We start from the raw sequence: 27,220 nt of genomic DNA, 5'->3' as shown, positions 1-27,220 counted from the left end.
AAAAAATGGATCCTGTTTCCTTAAAGCATGTTATGCAGCACAGTGCTTGTGCTGTGTAATTTGACACCCCGTATCAACTGAAATACCTGGCTGGTCCTGCCTGGCTTTGCCCTTCCCCTTGTAAACTGACCACAGTTTATCATGGCTGGCGAGCCCTGACTTCGTGGTCAGTTTGCGTGCCTCCATCATCCGCAGCTCTCCTCTCTGCTCTCCTGTGTCCTCCTCTTTCCTCCCCTCCCTGCCTGTCAGCTCCGTCCACTCCATCATCCTCCCCTCCTGCTTCTCTCATATCTATTGTATAAGCATGCCATCCCCTCTGTTATATAATGCCATGTGTCCCTGTGCCTGCGCTGTATAAAAAAAGATGCTGATTATACTTTATATCAGAGCGTCTCCCTGCGCTCACGTAACTCCGCGGATCTCTCTACTCCCCGGCTTACGAGTCCCCCTTGATACAACTCCCCTTTACTTCATAAAATGTCTCCATCTGTTCTGTCCAAATGTCGGCGCTGCGATAACACGCCAGGCTCCCTACTCTACCTTTGGTGGTCTTGCCCCACTATACAACCTTTCTGGATGGAGATACAAAAACAGATATCCCAAATCACTACTTATTCCTTAGACTTTACCCTAGCCCAATTCCTCCTACCTCACTCCTCTCTTCCGAAAAAAGCATATTTAAAATCTTTAGCCATGCATCTCGTAAACACAGCTAAAATGTGTGTTCCTGCCTCTTGGCGCACAGCCAAGCCCCCTGAGATTTCAGAGTGGCTCTGCTGAGTAAATAAATTCAGAAATGGAAGAGCTATCAGTATTGCACATGAGACACCCTCTAAATGCACAAAAATCTGGGTTTGATGGCCTCATTTCGCCAAGTCTGCACAATTTACTCAATTGACTGCGTCTCCCTCTTGATGATCAGTCCTGACTCTAGGTTTGAGAGAGTGGCCCCATTAGTCCCCATGACTCAGGGGTTGTGCACCAGGGTGGGGTATGTTACCCCATTCCTTCCTCCCTTCTTATGTCCCTCACCCTTCCCCATCCCCTCTATTCCCTATGCCCCCCCCTTATTCCTCCTATCACCACTATATCTTCTCTTGTTCCCTAATACTCCCATTTACAAACTTTGACACAGACCTTCCTGAGAGATTGGAAATGAAGATTTAACCATATTAAGTCTTTGCCTTACATGTGCTTTATTAGGCCTATGATAGCCACCCTTAGCTGGTACTAATATCCATTATTCCAACAAAAAAATGTTTGCCCTCGCAGTTGTTCGCTCTCTTCTTTCTGCCATTATTTCCTTTCCCTAATTTCCCCTACTTTTGTTTTGATGGTAACCCCATAGGATATTATTTTTTAAGGTTATAAACCAAATGTCTTAGACTCCTGTCTGTCTTTATAGATTTTTGTTAGATTGTATGACTAATATTGCAATCACTTATGTTTCATGTAATTGTATCAATATTTTGGCTGCGTGGCCTGCATTTTCTGTATTACTGTAAATTTTTTGTTTTGCATTGTGTTATGAAAACATTTCAATAAAGTTCTTGTTAACTAGAAAAAAAAAAATCGAATGAAAGTTACGAAAACAAAATTTTTCAAACAAAATTCTACTAGTGTATGGCCAGCCTAAAGTTGTTTATATCAGTGGTTCCCCAACCCCCGGGCCGGGGACCGGTAACAGTCTGTGGATCAAATGGTATCGGGCCGCCCAAGGAACATTAAATTATTTCCATTTTATTTACTGTGGTGTATTTCTCTCGGGTTTGTGTGACTTTCCATGGAAGAGAGGTTAACTGGGAGCTGAGAGACGTCACCTAAAGCCGCACCAATAACGCACATGCGCAAAATATCGTGATATCGGGGCGGTTTTAGGTGACGTCTGGAGCTGAGCGTCTGCAAGCGGCAGTGGCGTTGTAGCTTTGGTAAAGAGAAGGTGTGTATCGCTCTTCTCTCTGTTCACCGGTAAGCAACACACTTCAGGTGTCATTGGCTCCTATTACCCCAGATGGAACCATCTCGTTGCAAAGAAACAAGCTCAGGGTTCTCATTGATTTAGCGTTCTAGTGAGTTAAAATGTTAAATCACTTTATATTCATTTTTTGGTGTAAGAGCCCATTCACACTAGCACGACTTGTGAGGCGACTTGTGTCGCCCCAGGTCGCTTGACATAACAAAAGCAATGTTAATCAATTAGTGTCGTCTTAATTGGCACTACTGAAGTCGCTCCGACTTCAGAAAAGGGTCCTGTACTACTTTGAGGCGACCTGTGATCCGACTGTCCCATATACTTCAATGGGAGTCGCCTCCTTATCTTAATTGAAGCGACTTGTTATCAGACTTTCCAGGAAGAAGAAAGAGATTAGCCAGGCATTCCCCACAGACAAAGTCGCCTGTCTCTTCAAAGTAGTGCACAAGTCTCTTTCAAGTCTCTTCCAAGTCTCTAAACAAGTCTCTAAACAAGTCTCTTCAAAGTCACGGGCGACTTTCTGGTCGCGGTAGTGTGAACCGGCTCTAACTGTATTTTATTTTGAAGGCATGTTTAAATACAATAAATAAAAATGATTGAATCAAAACAATCTAAAATATAAACAATCAATGTCCCCCCCCCCCCTCCTCAGCGGGCTGCAGTAAAATTATCAAACGTTGACCGGTCCACGGTGATAAAAAGGTTGAGGAGCACTGGTGTATATGTTAGCTGCTTTACCTGGCAAAATAATTGTATAACTGCTATTGTGGTTCTATATTGGAATAATATTCACACAAATATATATATAAAAAAAAAAGCTTTGAAAGGCTGTAGTCTTCAGAATTGTAGATTTTCTCCAAATTTAAAATATTTTTTTTCTCCTATGATACTTTAATCAGACAAGCACCTAAAAGCCATCATCTGTTAAAACATTTAGAGCAAGTAAAAAAAATCCTTGGCAGTTATGAGGGCACATAATTTAAGCTTGCCCATGTGTCAGCAACTTACACTGTTTTATATACTTATTTACACTAGTGTTTATTGAAATATCAGTACTTACGCTGCCAACCGCAGCAATGCGACGACTGTTTGCTGACTTTTGAAACACAGAGTACCTTCATTAAAACATACAGAGAGCACGCTAGCAAACATGGAAAATATCTTTACACATCATGTAGAATGTGTTAGCTATACATATATTAACGGCTGGCAGCAGTGACGAAGATGGCCTCCTGGGTAAAGCTCCCTGTCTAAGCCAATGTCCTGTAGATGCAGGAATAATTATCTGTGTACCACACAGACCGCCTCATTTATTTACATTGTCCACTGTTTGGGTCGTTGTTTTTGCATTGGCATAAAAATGGCAAGTAAATGATTTCTAGGAATTTCCATTTTTTTTTTTTTTTTTACTCCAGTAAACATAATTCGAACCAGTCTTGTCTGGGCTTATGAAAGATTTGTATTCAGCAACTGATTAAGCTGTACTAACTTTGTCTGAGCAATACTATGAGAGATCCAAGAGGCTCCATGAGTTCTGACTGTTACTGACTGTATAAATGTATGCTGACAACATACATGCTGTTTCATGCCTCCAGAGTATGCATAACAGTATAAAAAAAAAAATCCCATAGTTGACATTCCTCCTGAGGTTGCTCTCTTTTTGATACTGTTATGCACATTCAGAGGCTGAGAGACAATGCAATATTTGCAATAATTGCATAGGTTTGGGCAACATATGACCGACCTTAGTGTCCCTCTCAGCTTTAGAGTTTGCCTCAAAATAGGCTAAGGCTGTAGGAATTTTCTGACACCTGCATTTTGGCCTGTTCTCATCTTAAGTGCACCCACAGGTAAATGTTCATGTGACTACTGCAGCCACTGAAATCTGTATATACTTTTGATTCATGTTTTTCAAGTGTGTATCACTTCAAGCCTAAATCTACACTTGTTTGTTATAGGATAAATTTCATTCCCCATTCTTGATCACTTCTGATGAAGCGGGATAACCGCGAAACATTGTTGAGTATTGCTTGACTGGTAAATCCAACTGCATATAGTAACACACCCCTATGTTGGGTATACTACCTCAATGCACAGTCACACCACTGTAATGGGTGTGGTGTGTGTTATTTATCTTTTTTTTTTTTCAAATTTTGTAATAAAGTCATTTTATTTTATTTGGCTGGATTGCTTTTGATGGTACCAAGAAAATTCCCCCCCCCCCCCCCGCAGTCTCTTGATCAAACTCAAAATAGGCTAAAAAGGGGGGGCTCGAAGAGTAACTTAAAAAAAAAAAAAAAATGTTAAAACCTGTAAACAGATTTTAGGTTTATGTGTGCATTCCCAGCTTTAAATTGGTGCTGTTTCCTTAAGAAAAAAAAAAAAAAAAACTGTAAAGAAGAAAAATGCTATACAGGAATATTATCGATATTATATGTGATAAAACTCTCTATTCATTTTATTAAGACAAAACGCATGATCCCATAACAAACCCATACTGTTGGCATTAAGGGCCCAATCTCACCAGAAACTGCACATAACTGCATTTTTTTCGACTGCATGTGTACATGCATTTGAAACGCGTTTGAAGTGCGTTTGATGCACGCTTGAGTGCATTTTCATGCGTTTTGCACTGCGTTTGCAGTGCATTTTTCTATAAGTTTTTTTGTGCTTGACTTTCTTGGCTTAAAGCGTAACTCCATTTTTGATGGGAAAAAAAACATTCCCCTCTGAGTGATCTATTTATATTACAAGGATTTTAACAAACTTTGTTGCAGATTCCTACCTTCTGTCTTTCTGAAGAAATCCCTGTGTGTTTGACTATATCCATGTGGAAAATTGAGTCTAATGGGAGTGGTTTCATAATTATCAATCAGCTGCTGCACCTGCAGGCCTCTAATGAGTAAAACTGCTGGGCCTGCATTCCTTTAGCCACGATTTCCTATTGGAAGTATCTCATCAAAAATTGCATTTTTGTTGCAAGGGATGCCTAAATCTGGCTTATATCTTAGTGCAGACTTCTGGGAAAATCAGTGACCCAATCAAACAAGGAGGAAATGACAGTACAGAACACCTCCAGGCAGCCATATTGCATTGAATTTTCAGAAAATGACAGAGCTGCAGATTGGAAAGGAAAAGTAATGTTTAATAACATTTGATTACAGTATGACTTGCATCACAATTGTATACGCTATATTGTTTTTTCGTTATTTGCTATTTTTTTCCCCACGAAAGTGGAGTTACCCTTTAAAGGGGCACAGTGCAGTGCATTCTAAATGTATTTGTAGTGCGTTCCCTGAGTTTGCGGTGCAGAAAAATGCAGAATGCTCTACTTTTTTTAACTGCATTAAACTGAACTGCAACAGTATGAACTATGCCCATAGGATTACCTTGATTTTGGCCTGTCTAAGCAGTTGGAGTACAGTTTAAAATGCATCCTACTGTATTCGGTGTGAAAGATAATATTATTTAAAGCAAATTTAACCCCAAAACCTCAAACTGTAAGATATTTCAGCCAGGAACTAGCTGTTTGTCTCATCATAACACAGCTATACCAGCAATATTCTCTGTAGAACTCAGGAATCCAGGGAGTATGGATAGTTCAGTTATCGACACAAAAAACAACTGCCGTAGCTCTGTTTATTTGCCACTTATAGATAGTTGCCGCAAATGTAACACTCAAACAGGTGCTCTGTTCAACAAGGAACAAATACAAATACACTGAATTTTGAGCTTCATCTATGAATTGTTTGTGTATTAGCGCCAGACTATTTTTTCCTCTATAGCTTTTTTTATCAGCCATGTTTGTTTACTAAGAGATGTATATTCAGATCTATTCAGAAGGTCACAAATATTTTTTGCTCATCGTGTTGTCATTAAATGTCTACTATGTCTGCAACTTTTAGATGCACTAGCAAAATATTGCAATATTTCTACAAAAGATTACATAACCGTTCCCAAAGGGTACCATATTGAGTCATAAGCTGTGTATTTTGACTGCAACCTTGTACCTTTGGAAGTTAGAAGAACAGTTGCCCATGGGAATAGCATAAAATTAAAACAGAAACAAATTATTATAGCAGTCCTTGTATGATAGTGTTCATATGGCTTTATTTCCAAAAGCCAAAAAACAAGTCCACTGGTTCAGGGCTGGCCTTAAAAGGAGGGAGTGGAAGCAACCTCCCAGACATGCAAGAGAAAATTGAAAGAAAGGCAACTCTAAATGTATACTGTTAAAATTGTTATTCTAAAATTAAGGAGTAAAACTTACATGAGAATGAAGAATGCAAGCATATCATAATGGAGTTTCACGCAGAGGACGTCCGGAGGCATTGGGGCTCAGATGTGCTATAGCTGTCACCACCACTTGTTGAGCTAGGTCCGGCCGGCTGTGTGGTAGGATGAAGCAGTAAAAAAAGCAATTTAAAGGGCATGAATATCATTGTGCTATTTGTAAATATGTTAAATTAACAAAAGAGTTTGCAGGCCCTGAAAATACTTTTAATATTAGGCCATTTATAAATTGTAAATCAAAATGTGTTATAAACCAACTGTTATGTCCTTACAAAAAGTTGTATATAGGAAAAGACTAAAAGAGAGCTTCAGGTAAGGATAGGTTAGATAATAAGGAATATCCTGACTAAGAAACATTGCTAAACATTCTTAGAATTTGTTATGAAGCATCCCCAGATGGTTTTGAATTAGTTGGTATTTACCTCTTACACTTTCCTGAGAGACCAGGAGAATAATTGGAACACTTGGAATCAACCTTTTGCTGTAGATCAGGGATCCACAAACTACGGCCCTCCAGCTGTTGCGGAACTACACATCCCATGGTGCATTGTAAAACTCTGACTTTCTCAGACATTACTAGGCATGATGGGAATTGTAGTTCCTGAACAACTGGAGGGCCATAGTTTGAAGACCCCTGCTGTAGATGCTGTGCATGCTAAAATGCTAGAGATGTATGGATGATGAACTTACACGTGTTTCTTTGGGGTTTGTCATGCCCAGCTGTGCACCATGCCCCCCTTCTTTATAACCTCACACACATTTTAAAGCAAATGTTGTTTGTATTAGTTAACATATTTGTATTAGTTGACACCAGTAAACACACACACACCATAGGTTGAACTGGATGGACTGATTTTTTCAACCTCACCAACAATGTAACATACGCTTTTCACAGCCTGTTTGGAATTAATCACATTGAGGCAGTTGATCAGTTGGCTTGACTATTAATTGAGATATTCTTGTAAGTGCGTGTTTACGCATTTAGGTAAGTGGGCAGAAATTTCATAGAAAAAAAATATTTTTTTGAGAAGGCTAGACTTAATTAATTCACCCTCTGATGAAGCTAGTGCCAAATGTGAAGGAAATACGTTAGCGGTAGCTTCTTACAAGATATCCCCCACCTCAATGTAGGGCTGCTACACCAGAATTATATCAGGACTTGGTTGTATCACAGCCAGCGACTTCTTGATCAGGGTACCTCTGAGATATGCAGGATTTTGATAAGTTGTACTGGCAGGACAGTCTGGAGAACCTATTACCTCCTCAGTTAATTTATTTACACATTCCATGATTTGTAACCTCAGAGAAGCAATGTTTTCGAATGTAAATCTGTGGAATGTGTAACTACATTGGTCCGCCTTTTTGATTTTATATTCTACAAATGATCTCTTAGCCCATCAAACACCTTCCTCCTGGTGTGACCAACATATTGCGCTTTCCATTACATTCACAGGTCAAAACAAAGATTACATAATGTGTGTTGCAATTCACTAATTGTTTCATCCTTTTTACATTACCTGAAGACATAGAGACAGCCTTGTGGGGAAATCCCAAATAATTGCAACAGAAACACCTTGTTTCTCTATAACTGAACAATCGCTGGGTCCTCAACCAACCACATCTATCTATTTTAGGTCTGGAGAAGAAACCGGGGGCCAAAATATTCCCTATATATACTTTATATAAATTTGCTAGATCTCTACAATTCCTTCTCAATCAAATATATTGACCTCTTAGAATAGCCCTAATGGTAGGTGAAGGGTGGCAGATATGTGCACGTAACAGCACATTCCTAGCAGGTCTTAGTTGTCCTGGTATCCAAATCCAAATAATTTTTGGTATTCTAATGTTTTTCAACTGTGAAACATAATTTCAGTTCATTCCCGTTTAGATAATCCCAAATTTCCGGACTTCTAAATCTGTAACCAATTTAAAAATCAGGTCATTTATATATCTATAGTAAAACCTTACAAGTGATTCTCCTCTCCAGAGATGTGGCGCTCCTCCCACCAATGTAAACAGGTACCGCAGCACACTGTATTCAACTCCAGAATGAAAGTGAATGAAAGACAGGCTTAAGCTCAAGTCCCTGCTCATCGGTCAAGTCCCTCTGACATGTTTCACCCCCATTGGGCTTAATCGTAGAGGTTAGTGTGCCCCAGAGGGGCAACACCAATCAGCGAGGACTTAAGCTGAAGCCTGTGTTTCATTCACTTCACAGACGGCACTTGTATGCTATATTTTATCTTTGAGCAAGATGTTCTATGTCTTTGCCAGCACCTAAATACAGAGTGTAAGCCCGGGAGACGTATACTGTGGGCTTGGAGCAGTGCCGATCTGTTATGGGCTCCTCCCACCAACACATGAACAGGTTGGCATTAGTAGGGGCAAAATTTGCCCCTCAAAAACCTGTCTGTGTGTATCCATCTTAACTCTCTATATCTCTGGCTGAGTGTGTCAACTTAAAAAGGAGCTCCAGTCTGTAAAAACAAAAAAAAAAAAAATGTAAATCAGCAGCTACAAATACTGTAATATAATAATAAAAGGACACTTACCTGTCCAGGTATCCCACGATGTCGGCACCCCGAGCTAATTCATCAATCAGCTTCAGGTGCAGACACCGGCATTGTAAGTAAGGGAAACAGGCAGTGAAGCCTTCGGGCTTCACAGCCAATTTCCTACTGCACATGCACGAGTCGCACTGTGCTTTCTGTATGGGCCCGCTGTCTTCTGGGACCTGTGTGTGTCCCAGAAGGCAGCAGGGGGGGGGGGGGAGAAGGAGCCGGAAATGTCATAGATTGGCAATCCTACCTGGAAGTGGAAGCGGGTACCTGTCAAAAACAGGTACCCACTCCCCCCCCAAAAAGTACCAGGGAAGGGTGCGAACAAGGTGGTCTGATTTAAGTTCCACTTGTTGCTGAAATTCGCCCAATGCGCTCTCTCTTTAATTAACTGAATACAATTCCGACCTCTTCTTAGTCTTAATCTGGCCATATTTTTATGTGTGTACCCAGCGCTGTCTAACCATAAAGTGCCTAATATGTATCTCTATTCATTATTTGTGCAGAAACATAATATTTAAATCACAATACATAATACTTTTAAAAAAATGAAAGTGCAATCAGTGCAAAAAAATGTGCATGATAAGTCCTTTAAAGTGCTGATTATCGTATTCTTCCAGTGCCAGTATGTTCCAACAAGTGCCGTTGTGCTTCCATCCTTATATTAGGCTAGCCATAGAAGGTAGAATTTCAAATGAAAATTCTTAGAAAAGGAATGTTCTAAAAAAGTTTGTTCATTTTTCTGATCATTAGTGGGTCAAATTGATGTTTGTTTTTGATGCAGTGACAAGAAAGTTTGAAGGAGGAGGATGGAAATGTTTTCTCGAACAAATACATTTCTGACAGTATATGTGGTTTTTCATTCAGTAAAGTCTATTCATTCCAAAAATTAAATGTTAAAGCAGTTGTATCCCTTGTGAAAAAAGAAAATAAAAATCGGCACTTAGTCCTTGTTTGTATTTCCTGGCCCCTTTTTTTGTGGTAATTGTCCCCTCTATCTACAAATCATTAGAAAAAGCATTCCTTCCTTTCTTTTCCGCTCTACTAATCTGGTCCTTGTATTGGTCGTCATTTCTGATATACCAGACAGCTCGCCTTCTGTGTTTAAAAATCTCACGTGTTTTGTACTTGAAATGGGTGTAGAACTCCCCCTTAATATGGAGCGAAAATTTCCTCCCCTCTGATTTTTGCTTATTCGTTTTGTGGTGAGTATGTACTGCAGCCCAAGTGTATACATGCTACTGGTAATCTAATTTATCTTTGAGAAATTTTGTCTTTGTCTGTGTTATATCATCCCTAATTTTCCCCAGAAAATCATTAAGATTATTATCAAAGTCACCAGAAAACATCTCTAAACTTGTATCTTGCAATTTGATCTTTGATTTCCTAATTCTCGATATCAGATCATGAAGTGATTTCTTTTCATATGGTATTATCCTTGTCATCAAGCTAAATGAATCCTTACCTAAAATAGACACCCACTGATCTCTATAGTCAACATCATCTTCAAATGAGGAAAATGTCTTAATTCTTAAACCTCTAGGCATTACTTTATTCAACAAATGTTCGGATAGCAATGTAATGTCACACCATAATGTCATCTCCTTGCTCCTTGCTGTAGAACTCAGAGTTCCATAAACCGATTCTTACATATCTCTCTATCATGGGTTTGACAATCAAAAATATGCTTTCTCTTTCGTTCATCGACTGACATAGCTATTCAGGATTCTTAAATCATTGGGTTATACTGCCCCCTACAGGAGTAGGACACTAGGCAGAAAAAAGAGCTTGACTATACCTATGGGCAATCATTGGTGGTATACCCCCCCTCGCTGCTATAGGTCCTCAGTTTTTTTCTGCCTACTCAGGAGTAAGGACCTAGTTCCTTGGTGGGATCTCTGGTCTTAGCAATTTTTTCTTTTCTTTTTTTTTCTCCTGTTTTTTTCCTGTGAGATCTACAATCAGCTGCTGGACTGGGTGACGGGCTGGATAATCTTGATCCAGTGGTCACCCAAGTCTGGCCAGCAAGTGCGTGCAGACCACAGCTCCGTGCTAGGTCGGCCGCGACATAGCCTCACTGGACGGGGGCTGGCCTGCAAGTTAAATGCCTCATGAGGTCACATACTGTACGACCAGGTCTTGGCCTGAGTCGCAGCATTCCTCCTGGCCGACAGCCCCCCTATTTCGATAACAAGGAAGTTCTGTCTGGAGTTGTGCCCGCCTGGTTCCTGGTATGGTGAGTAGCTGTCCACCCTCTCCCCCTGGAGGGTTTTGGAGAGGACGCGGGCCCCTTCCTGGGACGGTTGGACCCTTGTGTTCCCCTCCTTCCCATCAGACCCCCCTGCATTCTGGTGGTCCCTGTGGGTCATCTAGTCTTCCCCCCGCTACGATAGCACGGTGGTCTAGGATGTGTCTGGGGCCGGGGTATGGTACTGTATTGGTGGTGGGGGCGGGGGGGTGCGCCTTCGACGACCGGGCTATTGGCTGGGTGTGGACTCTACCTCTTGTGGGGGTCCTGTGCCCAGTTCTCCCTGTAGTAGGATTTCCAGGCATTGGGCCTGATGTGGGTCTGCCATGGTTACCAGTGACACCTTCAGCCCATTTAAGCTGAATACTCAAGTGTGAGATTTGAATCAAAGACCAGTCCGAAATCTTTGGTTGGTTTTGTTTATTTGATATTGGAGATGGGGGAAGGGAATGAGTGGGATACTCCTCTGGCTCAACTAGGTACAAATGGGACACTTTGGAGAAAAATGCCTTTCAGTGCTGTCTTGACGCCGGCTGGATGCCGACCAACGCTTGCTGGCGCTTGAAAAACACTGACTTGCTCTACTGTACTTGAACTTGACTTCTGACACTCTGGTTAGCTCAAAAGTCCTGGACTGTACTGAGAACTGACTTCTGACACTCTGATTAGCTCAAAAGTTTTGAACACTGCTCCCTCCAGTCCTTCCTGACTGAGATAGCCTCTGTATACTGCTTCTGCTGCTGCAACTCTCAACACTGTACACTGCACACTGTACACTTTAACACTTCAGGGCCCAACCGCTGATGCCCCCTTTGTACTTCAGGGTCCTCTCACTAGGCACCCCCTCTACACTTCAGGGTCCTCTCTCCAGGATGGTTTCTGATGAGAACCAGTGTAAAAAAAGATACCCTAGTTCTTTGGGGCTCTTTGTGAATTTAACAATGCATCCAGTAAAAAAAAAAAAATTCTCCTAAACAGAGGGCCAAGATCCTCCATGGGCAATAGCACCATGAAGTAAGGAAATAAATGGTTTACCTGGATTGACTCTTCCACACCCTCAAAATAGCAGTCATTTCTGTGATACCACCTTCCGAGCTTGGGATCTCTGGCATGTTTAATCATGGGTCCTCCGTCTCTTTCCTACCTTTTTGTTCTTCTTTTTGTGCTTCCTCTCGGCATCCCCAATTTAGGTCACCCCCCCGTTTCTTGATATCTATACGAGTTATGTATTGTCCAGCCTTTGTGATGTACCCAGCCCATGATTCATCCTTGTAACATCTGTGGATATGGGCAGTTGAACTCCACTCATAGAATGGAGGAGTTACTGATATTATATGCAATAGGATTCATCATGTGTACATCAGCTGTACAACGCCTTGTTTTTTTCTTGGAGCTACTTTACCATATAGGGGGTCCGGTCTTGCTGTTGAATGCTAATTCTTGTTAAATCTGTACTTCTGTTGTAAAAACCTAATACATTGTTAAAAAAAAAAATAATGAAATGGTATTTCTTTATCATATATTGTGGGATACAGAGCATTTCCATATCCAATATGATAGAATAGGGCTCGACAAATCCCAGGAGCCAGGTAGCCATGGCGACTAGAAATTGTGTCCTGGCACCTGGGCTTTTGTCAGACCATTCAAAGGCGTGAGCAATTCTTATTCCCCAATGCCCCGGAAATGCAGTCTCGGGTGCTGATCACCTGGTTGCCAACCGCGCAGTCGGCTAGTTCTGGTAAGGCATCTATTGAAGTCCTCTCAGAACCCTGCACGCCCTCAGGGCATGCATCGGGTGCACCATGTGGTCCTTCGGACACAGCTGAGCACATATCGAGGTAAAGGACCAATCACAGCTACACTTTACCATGTGATCAGCTGTGTCCAATCACAGATGATCACATTGTAAACAGACTTGTCGGTTATAAGCAGTACTTTCCGCACATCACAATGTAAGGAAAGGAGAGTCGGTAATTCTGACAGGCACATTTACACTTCTAATTAGTGCCTCCTATCGGTGCCCATCAGTGCAGCCTATCAGTACAGCCTATTAGTGCCCATCATTGCCTCCTCATCCATGCCCCTCACTGCCTCCTTATCGGTGGCACCTCATCAGTGCCCTTCAGTGCAGGCTCATCAGTGCACATCGGTGTAGAAAACAAAATTTTGCAAATAGTACATTTTTAACAGAAATTAAGAAAAATGTTTTTGTTTTTACATTTTCAGTCTTTTTTTTGTTTAGCAAAAAAAAAAAAAAACCCCAGTGGGGATTAATTACTACCAAAAGAAAGCTCTATCTGTCTCAGAAAAAGGATATAAATTTCATATGGGTACAGTGTTGCATAACTTCGCAATTGAGCTAAAGTTTTTCCCTTTTCTTTCTTCACATACCATCTCGTCCGTGTATTCTCTGTGTGTAAACTTCTGTCGTGCATCTGCAAAGATACACATCAGGGCTACATAAGAGAAGCAGTTTTGTCATTGAAAATAAAGCTTTGTTAGTTGAAAAAAATAAAAAAAACTGGTTCCTAACTTTGGCTACTTGATTCAAAGCAAATTTGTCAAGCCCTTTGATCGGATTATCCTGCTACCTTCAGGTAATTGGACACTGGCAAAAAAACAAGACAGGTCCCCTTCCAGGCATAAACCACCCCCATTAGGTAAGGCTTCAGTTTTTTTGCTAGTGTACTAGGTGATGGTCATGTCTGTGCAGTCTTTGCACAAGAAAGTAGCTAGCTTTTCAAGGACTCTATCTATGGTTAGGAGACTGGCTTTTCCAGATCTATTTTCCTATGGATTCCTACCTACTGAGAAATGATACCTGGGCCCTGCACTGGACATACAGACCAGGGAAGGCCTGTAATGTTGCTGGGCACTGGACCCTGTGGTACGGGACCTTACGCAGTGGTATATTGGACCAGTAGAGTGCTAAACAGAGGTCCAAGGCAATGATCCACAGATGGAAAGTTGAGTCCCTGTGGCAGGGCCCACTGTAATGAGTCAAGATTGGACCTCCTATAGGGTTATATATGAATTAGCAATCCTGCAATATTGATATAGAAAACAGATTGGAATACAGAGAATGTCTTCATTTGGTGTTGCATATCAATGACAAGATGACACATTTTTACCAGAAAGACAGTAAATAACTGTAACTAACAAAGTAAAAGTACCTGTTTTTGCAAAAAAAATTTTTAATTACTTGCTTGACTTTTTATCTTAATATTCTCTTTTCGTTTCAGTTGAGTGGAGCATCTCATCAGACTTCTCCCCTTTGACTGGTGAAACCATTGTGGATCATCTACAGTCCTTAAAATGTACCATCACAGGCCTCACTCTGGTAAATATTTAAACTTAATGAATTCCACTCATACCAAAAGACTCAGATATTGTTTATATATACTATACTAAGACAGTGGAACTCTTGGGGGTCTTTATGGGGAGGGGAAATGCTAAGCTAGTATAGCAAAAGGTTCTACGATTGCCCTGCAGCAATTGCACAGTTTACCTTCTGATAAAAGAGACCTGCTCCAAAGGCCTATCAATTTTACTTATGGCCATGTGAGAGCATGAATAACTGGAAAGAAGGGAATATTGCCAATGTTATCTGGAGGTTGAAAAGGGGGGAGTGTGTTATTCTCACCCTAGTAACCAATTGCATATGTTACAGTCAATTGCTACGTTAAAATGGCGCCAGTAATTACTGTAGATTGCAGTAACGGATTGAGGTTATGGTGAACTCATTTTTTACTCCATTCATGGCTATTTGTTTTATGTGAAGTTTAAGACACAGGTAGACTTTAACCACTTGCCGACCGTATAACTTACATATACGGTGACAAAGTGGCATAACAGCGCAGGATCCTAGTATGTGATCCTGCACTTCCCGGTAGGGGGCCGGCTTCTGCTGTGAACATACACAGCGGGAGCTGATCTTCGGGTACCACAGATTTGATGTCCACCGGCACTCGCCGATCCTTCGGTACTGAGGGAGAACGGCAGATCGCCGTTCAGTCAGTAGGGAAGGCATGATTCCTGTGTTCCTGCAAAGCTGGGACACGTATCTATGCCTTCCCCTAAAAAAAAACACCTCTCCCACAGTACCCAAATTTATTAGCTAGGCACACAGTTAACCCTTTGATTGCCCCTGATGTTAATACCTTCCCTGCCATTAGTACATTGATAGTGCATATTTTTAGCACTGATCACTGTATTAGTGTCACTGGTCCCCAAAAAGTGTCAGCTAGTGTCAGAATGTCAGCTGCAACAACACAGTCCCACTATAAATCACTGATCACCATTACTAGTAAAAAAATAGGGGTAAATCTTTCAGAGGACAAGTTGTTAAAGTTAATCTGATCAACATGTGAAAGAAGCTTTGAACGCCACCTTCTGGTTGAAAGTAAATATATTGTTAAATAAATAAATGTGCAGCGCTCCTTTTTCGTGACTTTTTTGTGATCTCACCTAACCAAAACTTCTCACTGTATATGAACAAACAAAAATGTATTTTATCTTATTTGTGAAAATGATACAACAATAATTTGTGGTTAGGTGAGATATCACAAAAAGGAGCGCTGCACATTTATTTATTTAAAAAATTCATTATTTTTAACCTTATTACCCAAACAGGAATTGACCGCTTTTAAAAAAGTTACATTTTAACTAAAGGCAAAAGGGGGAGAGTTCCCTTTACTTACTGAGCCATAGCCAAACAGGAAGAGAGAGAAAATCTTTCTACAGTGAGAAAATCATAGGGTGTCACCAGTACTAGTTTACCCGTTGGAAGATTTCCCCTCTATTACTGTTATAATGTCAATCCAAAATTTGGGATTTTCTTTTACCTTGCACTTTCACTTTCGGTGGTAAACAGGGCAGATAGAGAGGGTGAATTTCCATTTAATGTTAAGCTGCTTTAATACTTTTTTGTAGGTGTTCTTAAAAGAGAACTGTTGGGTCTTGCCATAATGTATTAGTATCCAAAGCATACTTTCACATTATAGCACACTTATCTACATAAGGGCCCTCTTCCAGCACTGACCAATCCAGGCTCTCAATCTCTGCTCAATCTCCCGCCGCCATCTTATCCTCCTATTCTTCCAGGTCCCACAATGTGCCTAATTGGCAATTGGACAGCTTCTGATGATTTAACTCCTGTGCATGCACATGGTAGTTACATTGTCCTGAGCACCTGGCTCCATCCTAAGCTTCTTCCAGATATCAGTAATAGGGATGATCGAACGGTTCGGGTCAACCATCGGTTCGACCCGAACATTGGCTGTTCGAAATTCGGCCGAATTCCGAACTTTTTGCGGTAAAAGTTCGGAATTCGGCACCAGAACCACCCAGAATGCAATGGGACAGGAACTGGGCTTTAAAAGCCTGTGATTGGCCCAGAAACATCAGTAAAAGCAGATTGGAGTGACTAGGGGGTCCAGAGGCCAATCAGGAGTGAATATGCCCCCCAGTATATAACATAGCCCCGCCAAATCTCTAGCTCTGTAATAGAGAGGCTGTGCAATAGAGTGGAAGCATTTCTGTTACTCCTGCTGCTCCAGTGTCATTTTGCAATTATTAGTGTGAGGAAAGGGATATGCAGTGTAGTTAGGGTACTATATACCACTACAGTTAGATTCAATAATCTAGTTTCTGTAGGGAAAGTGTTAAGTGTCAGGGTGACCGTCATGTAGTTTAGGGTGAACTGACTCTGCTATGCCAGGTCCATATCAGGGTGACCGCCAGAAAAAAAAGATAATTTTTCTTAGAATTTTTAGTAGGGCAGGGATGAGGTTCCGCTCCTTTCACACCTGGGCGTTTTTGTTGCAGGCGTTTATTGGGCATTTTTTGGGCGTCTTTGGAGGCAGGCATGACATCTGAACTTCAGTATAGGGGTATATATACACACACACACATATATATATACACATCACATACACACATATAGGTGTGAAAGGAGCGGAACCCCATCCCTGCGCTACTGAAATAATTTCAATAGACCCCCCAGACACTAAATCCAAAGAAATCTCTTTTTTTTTTTCAATAATTTTTTCAATAATTGGCTCTCTATCAAAAGCCACAATTTTTAAGAACTTTTTTTTGTGTGATTAATAGTCCCTGGGGCATGAGCCAGAATCCTAGGCACTTTTTAGGGGCATTTATTGGGTTTTAGGGCTTCAAAATTGTGTTTATTGATTCCAGAAGTTCGGGTCCCATTGATTTCAATGGGGTTCTGGAATCCGAACCGAACTTTCGGGAAGTTCGGGTGTTCTGGTTGAACCGAACTTTTCAAAAGTTCGATCATCCCTAATCAGTAATGCACCTGCAGTGTACATTGCCCAGCGCATGCATTGTGCTATGAACATAGAGAATAAAAAAAATTGCTAGAGGGGAAAGTTTTCTGGCAGCAACAGACTCCTAGTAATGTTCTATTTTAGATGTTTAGTTCTGATTTAAAGCTACTAAAACAAGGAACACCATGGAACTCTGGTTTTCTACTTACAGAGCCTAAGACTTGCATGTTTGAAAGACAGATGTGTGAACTGTCTTCCTGCAAAACAAAACATATCATTTTGTCCGGCCAGGCTTGAGATCCAGAAATTCGTGACATTGAAATTTCCAGGCAGGCCACACTGCAGTTAGGACGAACTTTTCCTAATATGAACTGTTCAGATTAATCAATAGAGCAAACAACAGCATTACCAAAAAAATATTTTGTGTAGAAGAATTCTTTCCACACATACAAAGCTGATGTTTCCTTGTGTAACCTAAAGTCTAGGGGGCCTAGGTCACATGGACTTTAATTAATAACAATTGACAATCTGTAGTTCTAAAGGTGAAGTGCCCATGCCTGATGATAAGGTGGGAAAGCCAACGCTCCTGTACCAGGCGCCTTATGTTCAGCAGCAAAAAGGAGGCTCTTGAAATACCTTTGTGTGCATGAACAGTAGTCCTATGGGCTGTGACTCCCAGCAATTAAATAAAAGTTCCCCAGGCCCCATCAGTTCAATAAAAGGGGCTATGGACATAGAGAGGACTATTTACTAATTTTTGGGAACAGGTAGCGTAATCCTGTGTGCCGTGGCTCCTGACAATTAAATTAAAGTTCTGGTCTCTTCTTCTTTATCAGCCTGCCGGGGCAGAAGTAGGAGAGTGAATATACAATCAAACAGTAAGAAAAGATGTTGAATACTTGCCTTTCCTACATGCGCCATATCAAGTCTTAACTTTCTTGAAGGACCATAATTGCCATTGGTATCTGACACTTCTGATTGTTGTGGTTACTAATTATGGCGTCCTGTAGTGTCATAGCAGTTGACAAAAGGAACCACAGCTCTCAGCAGTAGACCAGGTATGCGGCACACCTGGAAGTTTCAGGGAGCAGTGGTGCCCACAGCTCTTAAAGCAACTAAAGTTTTGAATCACTGCCTGCCAAAAAGGTACCACTTAAGCTCCAAAGGCTTTACCCCCTTCATGACCAGGCCATTGTTTGTGATACAACACTGCATTTCTTTAACTGACAATTGCGTAGACGTGCGACACTGTACCCAAATAATATTTGGGTCCTTTTTTCCCACAAATAGAGCTTTCTTTTGGGGGTATTTGATCACCTCTGCAGTTATTTTTTGGGCTATAAACAAAAAAAACACAATTTTTTTACATTCTGCTATAAAACATATCCAATAAAAAAAATTTAAAAATCGAATTTATTCATCAATTTAGGCCAATATGTATTCTGCTACATATTTTTGGTAAAATAATCCCAATAAGCGTATATTGATTAGTTTGCGCAAAATTTCTAGCGTCTTCAAACTATGGGATATTTTTATGGAAATTTTATTTATTTATTTTACTAGTAATGGCAGCGATCAGCGAATATTAGCAGAGTTGTATAAAGTACTCGAAACCCATACTTGAGTAAAAGTACAAGTGCTCGATCAAAAAGTGACTTGAGTAGAAGTGGAAGTGCTCAATCAAAAAGTGACTTGAGTAGAAGTACAGTAATCCCCCGCTCCATCGCGGTTCAGTTTTTGCGGTCCCGGTAATTCGCGTTTTTTTTTTTAATGTTATTTTACTATATAAATCATTAAAAATTATATATTTTTGTGTTTCCATAGCTCTTGCTCTGTCTCTTAGTATCTTTTATGTGTTTAAATGAGTTTCTATTGTTTTAAAAGTGTGTTTAAAGACCTTAAAATGCTTTTACACGTACAGTGACAGTAAAAAAACATGCCTACAATGCATTTTAATAGGGTTATTTATTTTCGTATGTGCTGATAATACAAATGTTTTGAGCTTCATGAAACCTGCCATCTAGTGTTCTGGCAGTGGTAATTTTTATAATTGTAACGAGTAACTATGCAGCACAAAAAAAAAAATATCGGAGTAGAAGTATTGAAATCATCGAAAAAATGTAGTGAAGTAAAAGTGGAAGTAGTAGAAAAAAATTCTACTCTAGGAAAGTACAGATACCGCCTTTCGGTACTTAAGTACAGTATTGAAGTAGTTCTACTTAGTTACTATACATCTCTGAATATTAGCGGGACTGCGACATTGAGTCGGACAAATGTAACACTTATGGCTCGTTTCCACTGAGTAGTACGGTACGGTTTGGTTCGGTACGGTAGGCTATTTTTGCCGTTTCCATTGTGATTGGTACCCTAATTCCGAACCGTACCGTACCACTTTTTTGGGACCCTTTCGTTGGGGTACCAAGCACATTAGTACCGTACCAACAGGGTGGAGCTACACTCTGCAGAACTTTGATTTTTTTGACAGAGAATCGTCTATCACAGCTTTCCTGCTACACCACGCCTATCATGAAAGGGAACTATTGGCAGTGGAAACGCAAGGTGTACCGTACCGAACTGTACCATACTGAACCGTACCGTACCACTCAGTGGAAAACGAGGCATAAGTAACACTTTTTGGGGACCAGTGACACTAATTCAGTGATCAGTGTAAAAAAATGCACTGTCACTGTACAGGCGGTCCCCGGGTTAAAAAAAAATAAAATCCTACACATAGCCAGGCTACAGGAAAATGGATATGTAACAATTGTCAGCATCACCTGCTCCGTTCATAATAAGGCAGAGTTTTATGTCAGCCATATCCCTATGTATAGGATCTAACTTTCCTGGAAAATTTTGGAGGACAAGCCCAAAAAAAAATAGAGATTTAATAAAAGCCGCAGCGGAATCCTCCTCCCTAACATCCTCTGTGTGTCTCCAACACTAAATGGGAAAGCAGTGGTGACGTCCCAGATCTGGTGTTTGGCAGTTACACTATGAGGATAAGTAACAGCCATAGACTGCCAGGGGTACCGGTCCATCTTCATATCTGGAGGATAGGAGGGAACCCACTTCCAGCCAGGAAATATCTAAAGTCCTCACAGTTCATTGATTGAGAGGCTTACCCTCCCCCTCCCTGATAAGAAACGTGCGGGAAGATATTTTCTTTTCCCTCTCCCCAGCATGTGATTTCCCAATTTGGATCTGGTAACACATATGCCCTTTTTATTTTCAACTCTGGTAAGAAGCTAATCCATATCGGTGGTGGGATATCGAGCACTTCCAGTTGTCTTGGGACTATCGAAACATCACCTGTTCTGTTTGTTTTTTGATCACGGACACTTTTACTTGGATTTTGCACCTTTTGCACAGCTGTACAGTTTCTAGTTTGGTACGCTTTGGTTCATATGTATCACGGATATTGGTTGTCTCAATCAGACTTTGTTATTCACATTGTTGTGTTTTTTTGCACTGTGGTCATATTATCCTATTTAGGAGATATACACCTCACTTATATACAGCACGTGCCCATTGGATTTTGATTTAACCTTTGCAGTTTGTTCTATTTTAGTAGAACTTCTTCACATTTGTTTAGCGCACCTGCTTTATTTATTTCATCCCAATATAGTTTTCTTGCTCTATTGATGTGGATGAGGTAGGGATAGTGTTCATTGATAACTGAATTTCAGTTTTTCAGTTTATTTGCTACCACGCAATAAGAGTGTCAGTTTTATTTATTTCCAGCTGAAAAATATAGATTTTAGGAATGCTGAATTTTATATTTGTTTATAATCCTAACATATGTTTATTTTTTGTAGGGTAAAGAATACTATGTCCGTGTTTCTGCTTGCAATATGAAGGGGTGGGGGCCAGCGGAACTTTCTAGCCCTGCCTGCGCATCTCCTTCCAGTAAGTATTTCACCTGTGACATCAGCCCACACTGAAACCGGCTCTTTGAGTGTTTTTGCATTCATACATGCTTTTTACACACACAAATTGAAGCCATACTTGAATAATTGACACTGGTTTTTGGGATACAGGCTTTTCATGAAGACAAATGAGATACTTTTCACTGTGCAGGAACATTGCTTATTATTGGATGTGCACTGTATGTGCACAGGAGGTGACGGTGCAGTACCCCTATATCTTAAAAGATTTGGTTGTCCCAAATATGCAGAAATAACTATACAAAGTGTGTTAGTTTGGAAGTTATGTGCATACGTTTTGCTAATATTGCATCATCTGAATAATGGGTGCGCCTTGTGTGTCACTGTCTAACTTCCCCACCCTTATTTCTCTAAAAAAAATTAATGATGAGACCTCCCCGGTGGAGTTTCTGGCTCAAGCCCATGTGGAATCTTTAGTCTTAAAGTGGTTCTGAAGGTTAATTTTAATTTTTTAATAACAAACATGTTGTACTTACCTGCTCTGTACAGTGGTTTTGCACAGAGCAGCCCCGATCCTCCTCTTTTTGGGTCCCCCGCCAGTGGTCCTGGCTTCTCCCTCCTGCCGAGTGCCCCCCAATAGCAAACCGCTTGCTAATGGGGGCACCCGAGCTGGCTCGCTTCCGAGCCGCACTCCTGTGAATGGAAACCGTCCATTCACACATGGAGCACAGCTTGGCCCTGCCCTCCACTCTCTCTTCATTAGCCCACTCGTTGTGATTGACAGCAGCCAATGTCTCCCACTGCTTTGTGAGCCAATGAGGAGACAGAGACCCAGAAGAGCCGCTGTTCTAATTCACATTGCTAGATCGAGATGGGGCTCAGGTAATTATAAGGGGGGGGGTTACTTTAATGCATAGAATTCATTAAGGAAAAAAAATCTTTTGCCTGTAGAACCACTTCAATCTTTATTTTTATCTACATCTTGTTTAGAATGATGCAAAAAAAAAAAAAAAAAAATGGCATACATAAATAATGAAGTGCAAGTGTTGAGATTACAAAAAAATTGAAAACAGAAGGCTAACAGATGCAGAAAATCTGATTCCATTTTCTTAATGTTGCTCCTTATCGTTTATTCACCTGGACTGGTTGGGAGTAGCGGCAATCCTTTCCTCTTTACATTTACTAGCCCTCTGGATTGGTATCAGGACAAGTCTGCACCCCATGCTCTAGGACACAGGAATATGCTTTTCACCTCTACTTTGAGGGGCGCCAAAAGCAATACAACTGGTTGCATACCTCGATGTCCACTTTTTTTATACACCTGCTTTTTATTGCAAAAAACATAAAATAATATGACTGAAACCTGAAAAATAAAGCATGAAAACATGGTCAAGATGCCCAGCTGTTCAAGCAGTGATTTGTAGTGGGAAAGATTTGTGGCCGAAATGACTGTTGGTGCCATAGTTACAAAGTTACATAGTCAAGTTGAAAAAAGTCACAAGTCCATCTAGTTCAACAAGTAAAAGAGAAAAAATAAATAAATCATACAATCCCAAATACACAATCCTATACCCACAGTTGATACAGTGGAAGGCGAAAAACCCCAGCAAAGCATGATCCAATTTGCCAGGTGAGGTGGCTGATGCATGTTACAAAATAGCTGACCTTCTTGGGTTGTCATGAGTAACAGTGTCTAGAAATTACTGAGTATGAAGTTAAAAACAAAAAGGATCCACAACTACTTAAATAACTGCTCCTTAGATTGACACCTTACAACATTCTTAAAGAGGATTAGCAGCAGAAGACAGCACTGTTTTTTATGGAAAAATAGGGCAACAATATGCACAAGATCAACAAAGCGTTACTTTTTAGTCACTTCATCAGATTAGTAGTCCAAGAGTGCAAGACCTCCTTCTAATCACATTAGCAGAGGCGCAACTGGAAACTGAAATGCTGAGATCTTCCCTTCAGAGCATCCTAGCGATAGAATCTCAATGTACTTTAGGGATCCCTTACATGGCCATTCTCCATTAAAGCAAGTGCTTTAGTGGAGATTTGTTTAATAGAATGTCTATATTGATTGATAGATTACAGTTAAGACCTTTCCATGCATAGCTACTGTTTATACATTTATTGCTTCAGCTGGGAGGTGAGCACGGCTCTACGTTTGACAGGTAACCTGACATCATTGTAATCCATGGCCCGAAGCACAGATATTTCCATGTACATAGATGTTGTCTTTTCATGAGTCATAGATGACGAGGTAACATTTCATTGTTAACAATAAAGTATGCTATTGTTACTAGTGTGTGTCTCAAAGTAAGCTGGTTAGTCATATGACACATGACATTTTGTAATCTTTAGCGAAACAAATACTCAACAAGGATTTATCATGTTATTGTACATATATATATATATATATATATATATGCAAAGATATAATACAATTCTTACAAAAATGTGAGGGGTGTACTCACTTACGTAGGATACATTGTAAATATATATATATATATATATACATACACTATATTGCCAAATGTATTGGAACGCCTACCTATACACACTTTATTGGCTTTAATGAACTTTAATGGCATCCGATTCTTAGTCCGTAGGGTTCAATATTGAGTTGGCTCACCATTTGCAGCTATAACAGCTTCAACTCTTCTTGGAAGGCTGTCCACAAGATTTAGGAGTGTGTCTATGGGAATGTTTGACCATTCTTCCAGAAGGGCATTTGTGAGATCAGTCACTGGAAGAGAAGGTCTGGCTCGCAGTCTCCACTCTAATTCATCCCAAAGGTGTTCTATTGGGTTGAGTTCAGGACTCAGTCAAGTTAAGTTCAGTCAAGTTCCTCCACCCTAAACTCGCTCATGGATATGACTTTAAAGAGGGAAGAAGCATTGTAGCAGGTAAAAAAAAAGATACATTCACATTTTATATGTATTGTGTTAAAGTTCCTTTAGAAAGACGTGTTTAGGGAAGGGCTGGTTTAAGTTTTCGAGTTGAAAGGTTACCTGGTCTATCACCCTGGGTATAAAATGTATGCTTGACCCAAGAATTATGTGTAACACCCTCTAGTTTGCTACTAGTGTTAGTGCAGGCTAATCTATACTATGACTCATGGTTAACTTGTGAGTTTAAAGTTGGTTCAAAGTTTACTGCAGGTCAAGCTGGATGACTCACAGAGGCACGTCTCTGGTGCCTCCCTCTGGTTCTGGAAGTTTTTGAGAAACTTCTAGAAGGTAATAGGTGGAGTCCAAGAGGGGTTATCTGCATACTTCTGGGAGATTGGCCAGTCCTCAGGCAGAGGGCAGCTTTTAAATATGGGAGAGCCATGCCAGCAGGGGAGTCAGGTGGAAGATGGAGTGCTGAGGAGACATTTGGGGGCCTTGCAGGGAAGCCCCTTTGCTGGGGGGGGGGGGGGTGGTTCTGCCTCAGGCTTTGCTCAGACTGGCTTTGGATGACCCTGAAAGCAGTGCAGTTTAAAGGGATCTTGCTTAACGCGCAGCAGGGAGCAAGGAGGACAGTGTGAGTACATCAGCACACCCAAAGATTCACAAGGGCAGAGACTGCCACATGTAGAAAGCCATTCAGGAGGACAGGTTTGTGCTTAACCCTGCTTTTCCTTGCCCTGGGAGATCTTCAGAGCCGGGTGGGCTGGTAGTTCCTGCAGGCTGTAGAGCTGGGATCAGTGTCTACACTGGAGTTGGCGATACTCCCGTATGCAGACTGCAACACAATGTGCTACTTTCTAAAACCTCTCGGCAACATCGTGGCTTGGGTTTTGTCTCATTTAATTTAGTATATGTATTTAAGAGCTTTAATAATACATATCTCATATATATATATATATATATATATATATATACTGTATTTATCAAAAATATTTTAAATAAAAATGCAGCTAAAATATTTTAAATAATTTAACTCTCATTAAAATTCATGTATAAACATTACTTTTATGTAACAGAGCTGTGAGATAAAGCGGTGAAGGATAAACAACAGTCATTAAGGTATAGTTAGCAAACAGAATGATGAGGTGTTTGCTGTATATAAGAAGGACAATAGTCGATATAGAGGTCCGCCAATGGGAGAGAAGGAAAAGAATTCTGTTGGATGAAAAGTTTTGTAGTTAGGAACTATTACAAGTGGGGGTTCTTTGTTGAAAAGTCCAAGAATAGCTTCAGAAAAGAAATGAGTTTGAAGAAGTGCTACTGGATAAAACATAATGCAACCTATATGAGAAGAAAAAATAAAATAAAAAACATATTGGCCTAATACATATCCAAGAAATATCAAAGGTATTATAAACCTTCCTTTTGCACCTTGTGTTTTCTACCTGAATAAAATGTGCATTAAATACGTAGTTTCATGGTGTAATTTGTTGCCCCATACATACGCACAGCCTATAGTGGAATAAATCTTCACATTCCAGAAGTTTCTGTTTGTATTCAAACGTGAGGTATGCTGCATGGCACTGCACAGGTAATGCATGACCTCTGTCTGTAGTCTAAGAACTGACACTTCCAATGAAGAAACTACATATCCAATAATCCCTGGGTCTCAGTGTCAAGTGCTCTTCAGGTGAGAGCTAGTTAGATCTGACACAAACCAAGCAGGCAGAGCAATTAACAGTGAGATCACTAAGCCGTCTTTCATTACGTTGGCACTTCCACATTTGGGATGCAACACAGAGAAAATGGCAAAGTATGGATTGGATGCTGCCTTACCTGAAACAAGAAGTCTTTTGTCCCTTTAGCGAATAGGAACAAGCTAAGTGAACTAATGCATGGACATAAGGGAATCGATCAGTTGTGACACTACAAACTGCAGCCAGAATATAGAGGTCAGTATAGATGGCTTAATCCCAGTTTTTGCAGACGACACAAAAATAAGCAGGGCAATAACTTCACATCAGGATACAGAAATTTTACAGAAATACCTGAATAAAATAATGGGGTGGGCAACTACATGGCAAATGAGGTTTAATATTAAAAAATGTAAAGCGATGCACTTAGGGGCTAAAAATATAAACACAAACTACTCACTAGGGGGAGAATCTCTGGGGGAATCGAGGATGGAGAAAGATCTGGGGTCATGGTAGAAGACAGACTGAGCAATAGCATGCAATGTTAAGCTGCAGCAAGCAAAGTCAGCAGACTATTAGCTTGCATAAAAGAGGGAATTTACTCCAGAGATAAAACGTATCCTTCCACTTTAATAAAACTCTGGTTCGACCACATCTGGAGTATTCCGTCCATTCCTGGTCACCAGTCCTCAGGATGGATGTGCTGGAGCTGGAGAGAGTCCAGAGAAGGGCAACTAAATGAATAAGCAGACTGGAGGACCTAAAATAGGAAGAACAACTGCTAAATGTATTCTCCCTGTATTCTATAAATGTATTCTCCCTGGAGAAGAGACACTTGAGAAGAGATATGATAGCGGTATACAAATACCTCAATGGTGATCCCAGCGTAAGAAGAAAAATTTTCAGTCTCAGGGAGTGTAGGAGGACACGAGGCCACACAATGAGATTGGAGGAGAAGCGGTTTAGCCTTAAGCTGTGTAGGGATTTTTTTCACTGTCAGGGAGATAAGGATGTGTAACTCTCTTCCACAATTGGTGGTGTCAGCAGGGAATATTGATATTTTTAAAAGACTCTTGGACGTGCATCCTAGTGAACACAACATGCCGGGATATGGGAATGATTATTGACATTGACACACATACACCTACACAGGTTGAACTGGATGAACTATCGTCTTTATTCAAACATACCTACTATGAAACTATGAAACTATATGATATGAGCCCATAAGTACAAAGTAAGACAAAAAACATAGGAAATATAACTACAAGCTACATTCACACTGTCGTCCAGCAGTGATCGCTGCAAGTAATTGCTGGATATGCGGACAGCTGCGAATAGTGACCTGTCATTATAGCGAATAGAGCCAGTAGCCGTACCTAGC

General features: G+C 40.6%; 1 protein-coding gene across 1 annotated transcript in view; it reads left to right on the top strand.

Moving 5' to 3' along the window:
* Positions 1-27,220, top strand: part of ANKFN1 (ankyrin repeat and fibronectin type III domain containing 1) — a 556,552-nt gene that overhangs the window by 229,795 nt on the left and 299,537 nt on the right. Inside the window, exons 5-6 of the mRNA XM_082271748.1 lie at positions 14,317-14,414; positions 21,180-21,270. Coding sequence (XP_082127874.1) covers positions 14,317-14,414; positions 21,180-21,270 — 189 coding nt within the window. The remainder of the gene's footprint in view (positions 1-14,316; positions 14,415-21,179; positions 21,271-27,220) is intronic.

This window comes from Pelophylax lessonae (assembly GCF_965119305.1).
Source record: "Pelophylax lessonae genome assembly, chromosome: 11".
Lineage (NCBI taxonomy): Eukaryota > Metazoa > Chordata > Amphibia > Anura > Ranidae > Pelophylax > Pelophylax lessonae.
Note: the sequence above shows the minus strand (reverse complement) of the source record. Positions and strands in the feature narration are given on the sequence as shown.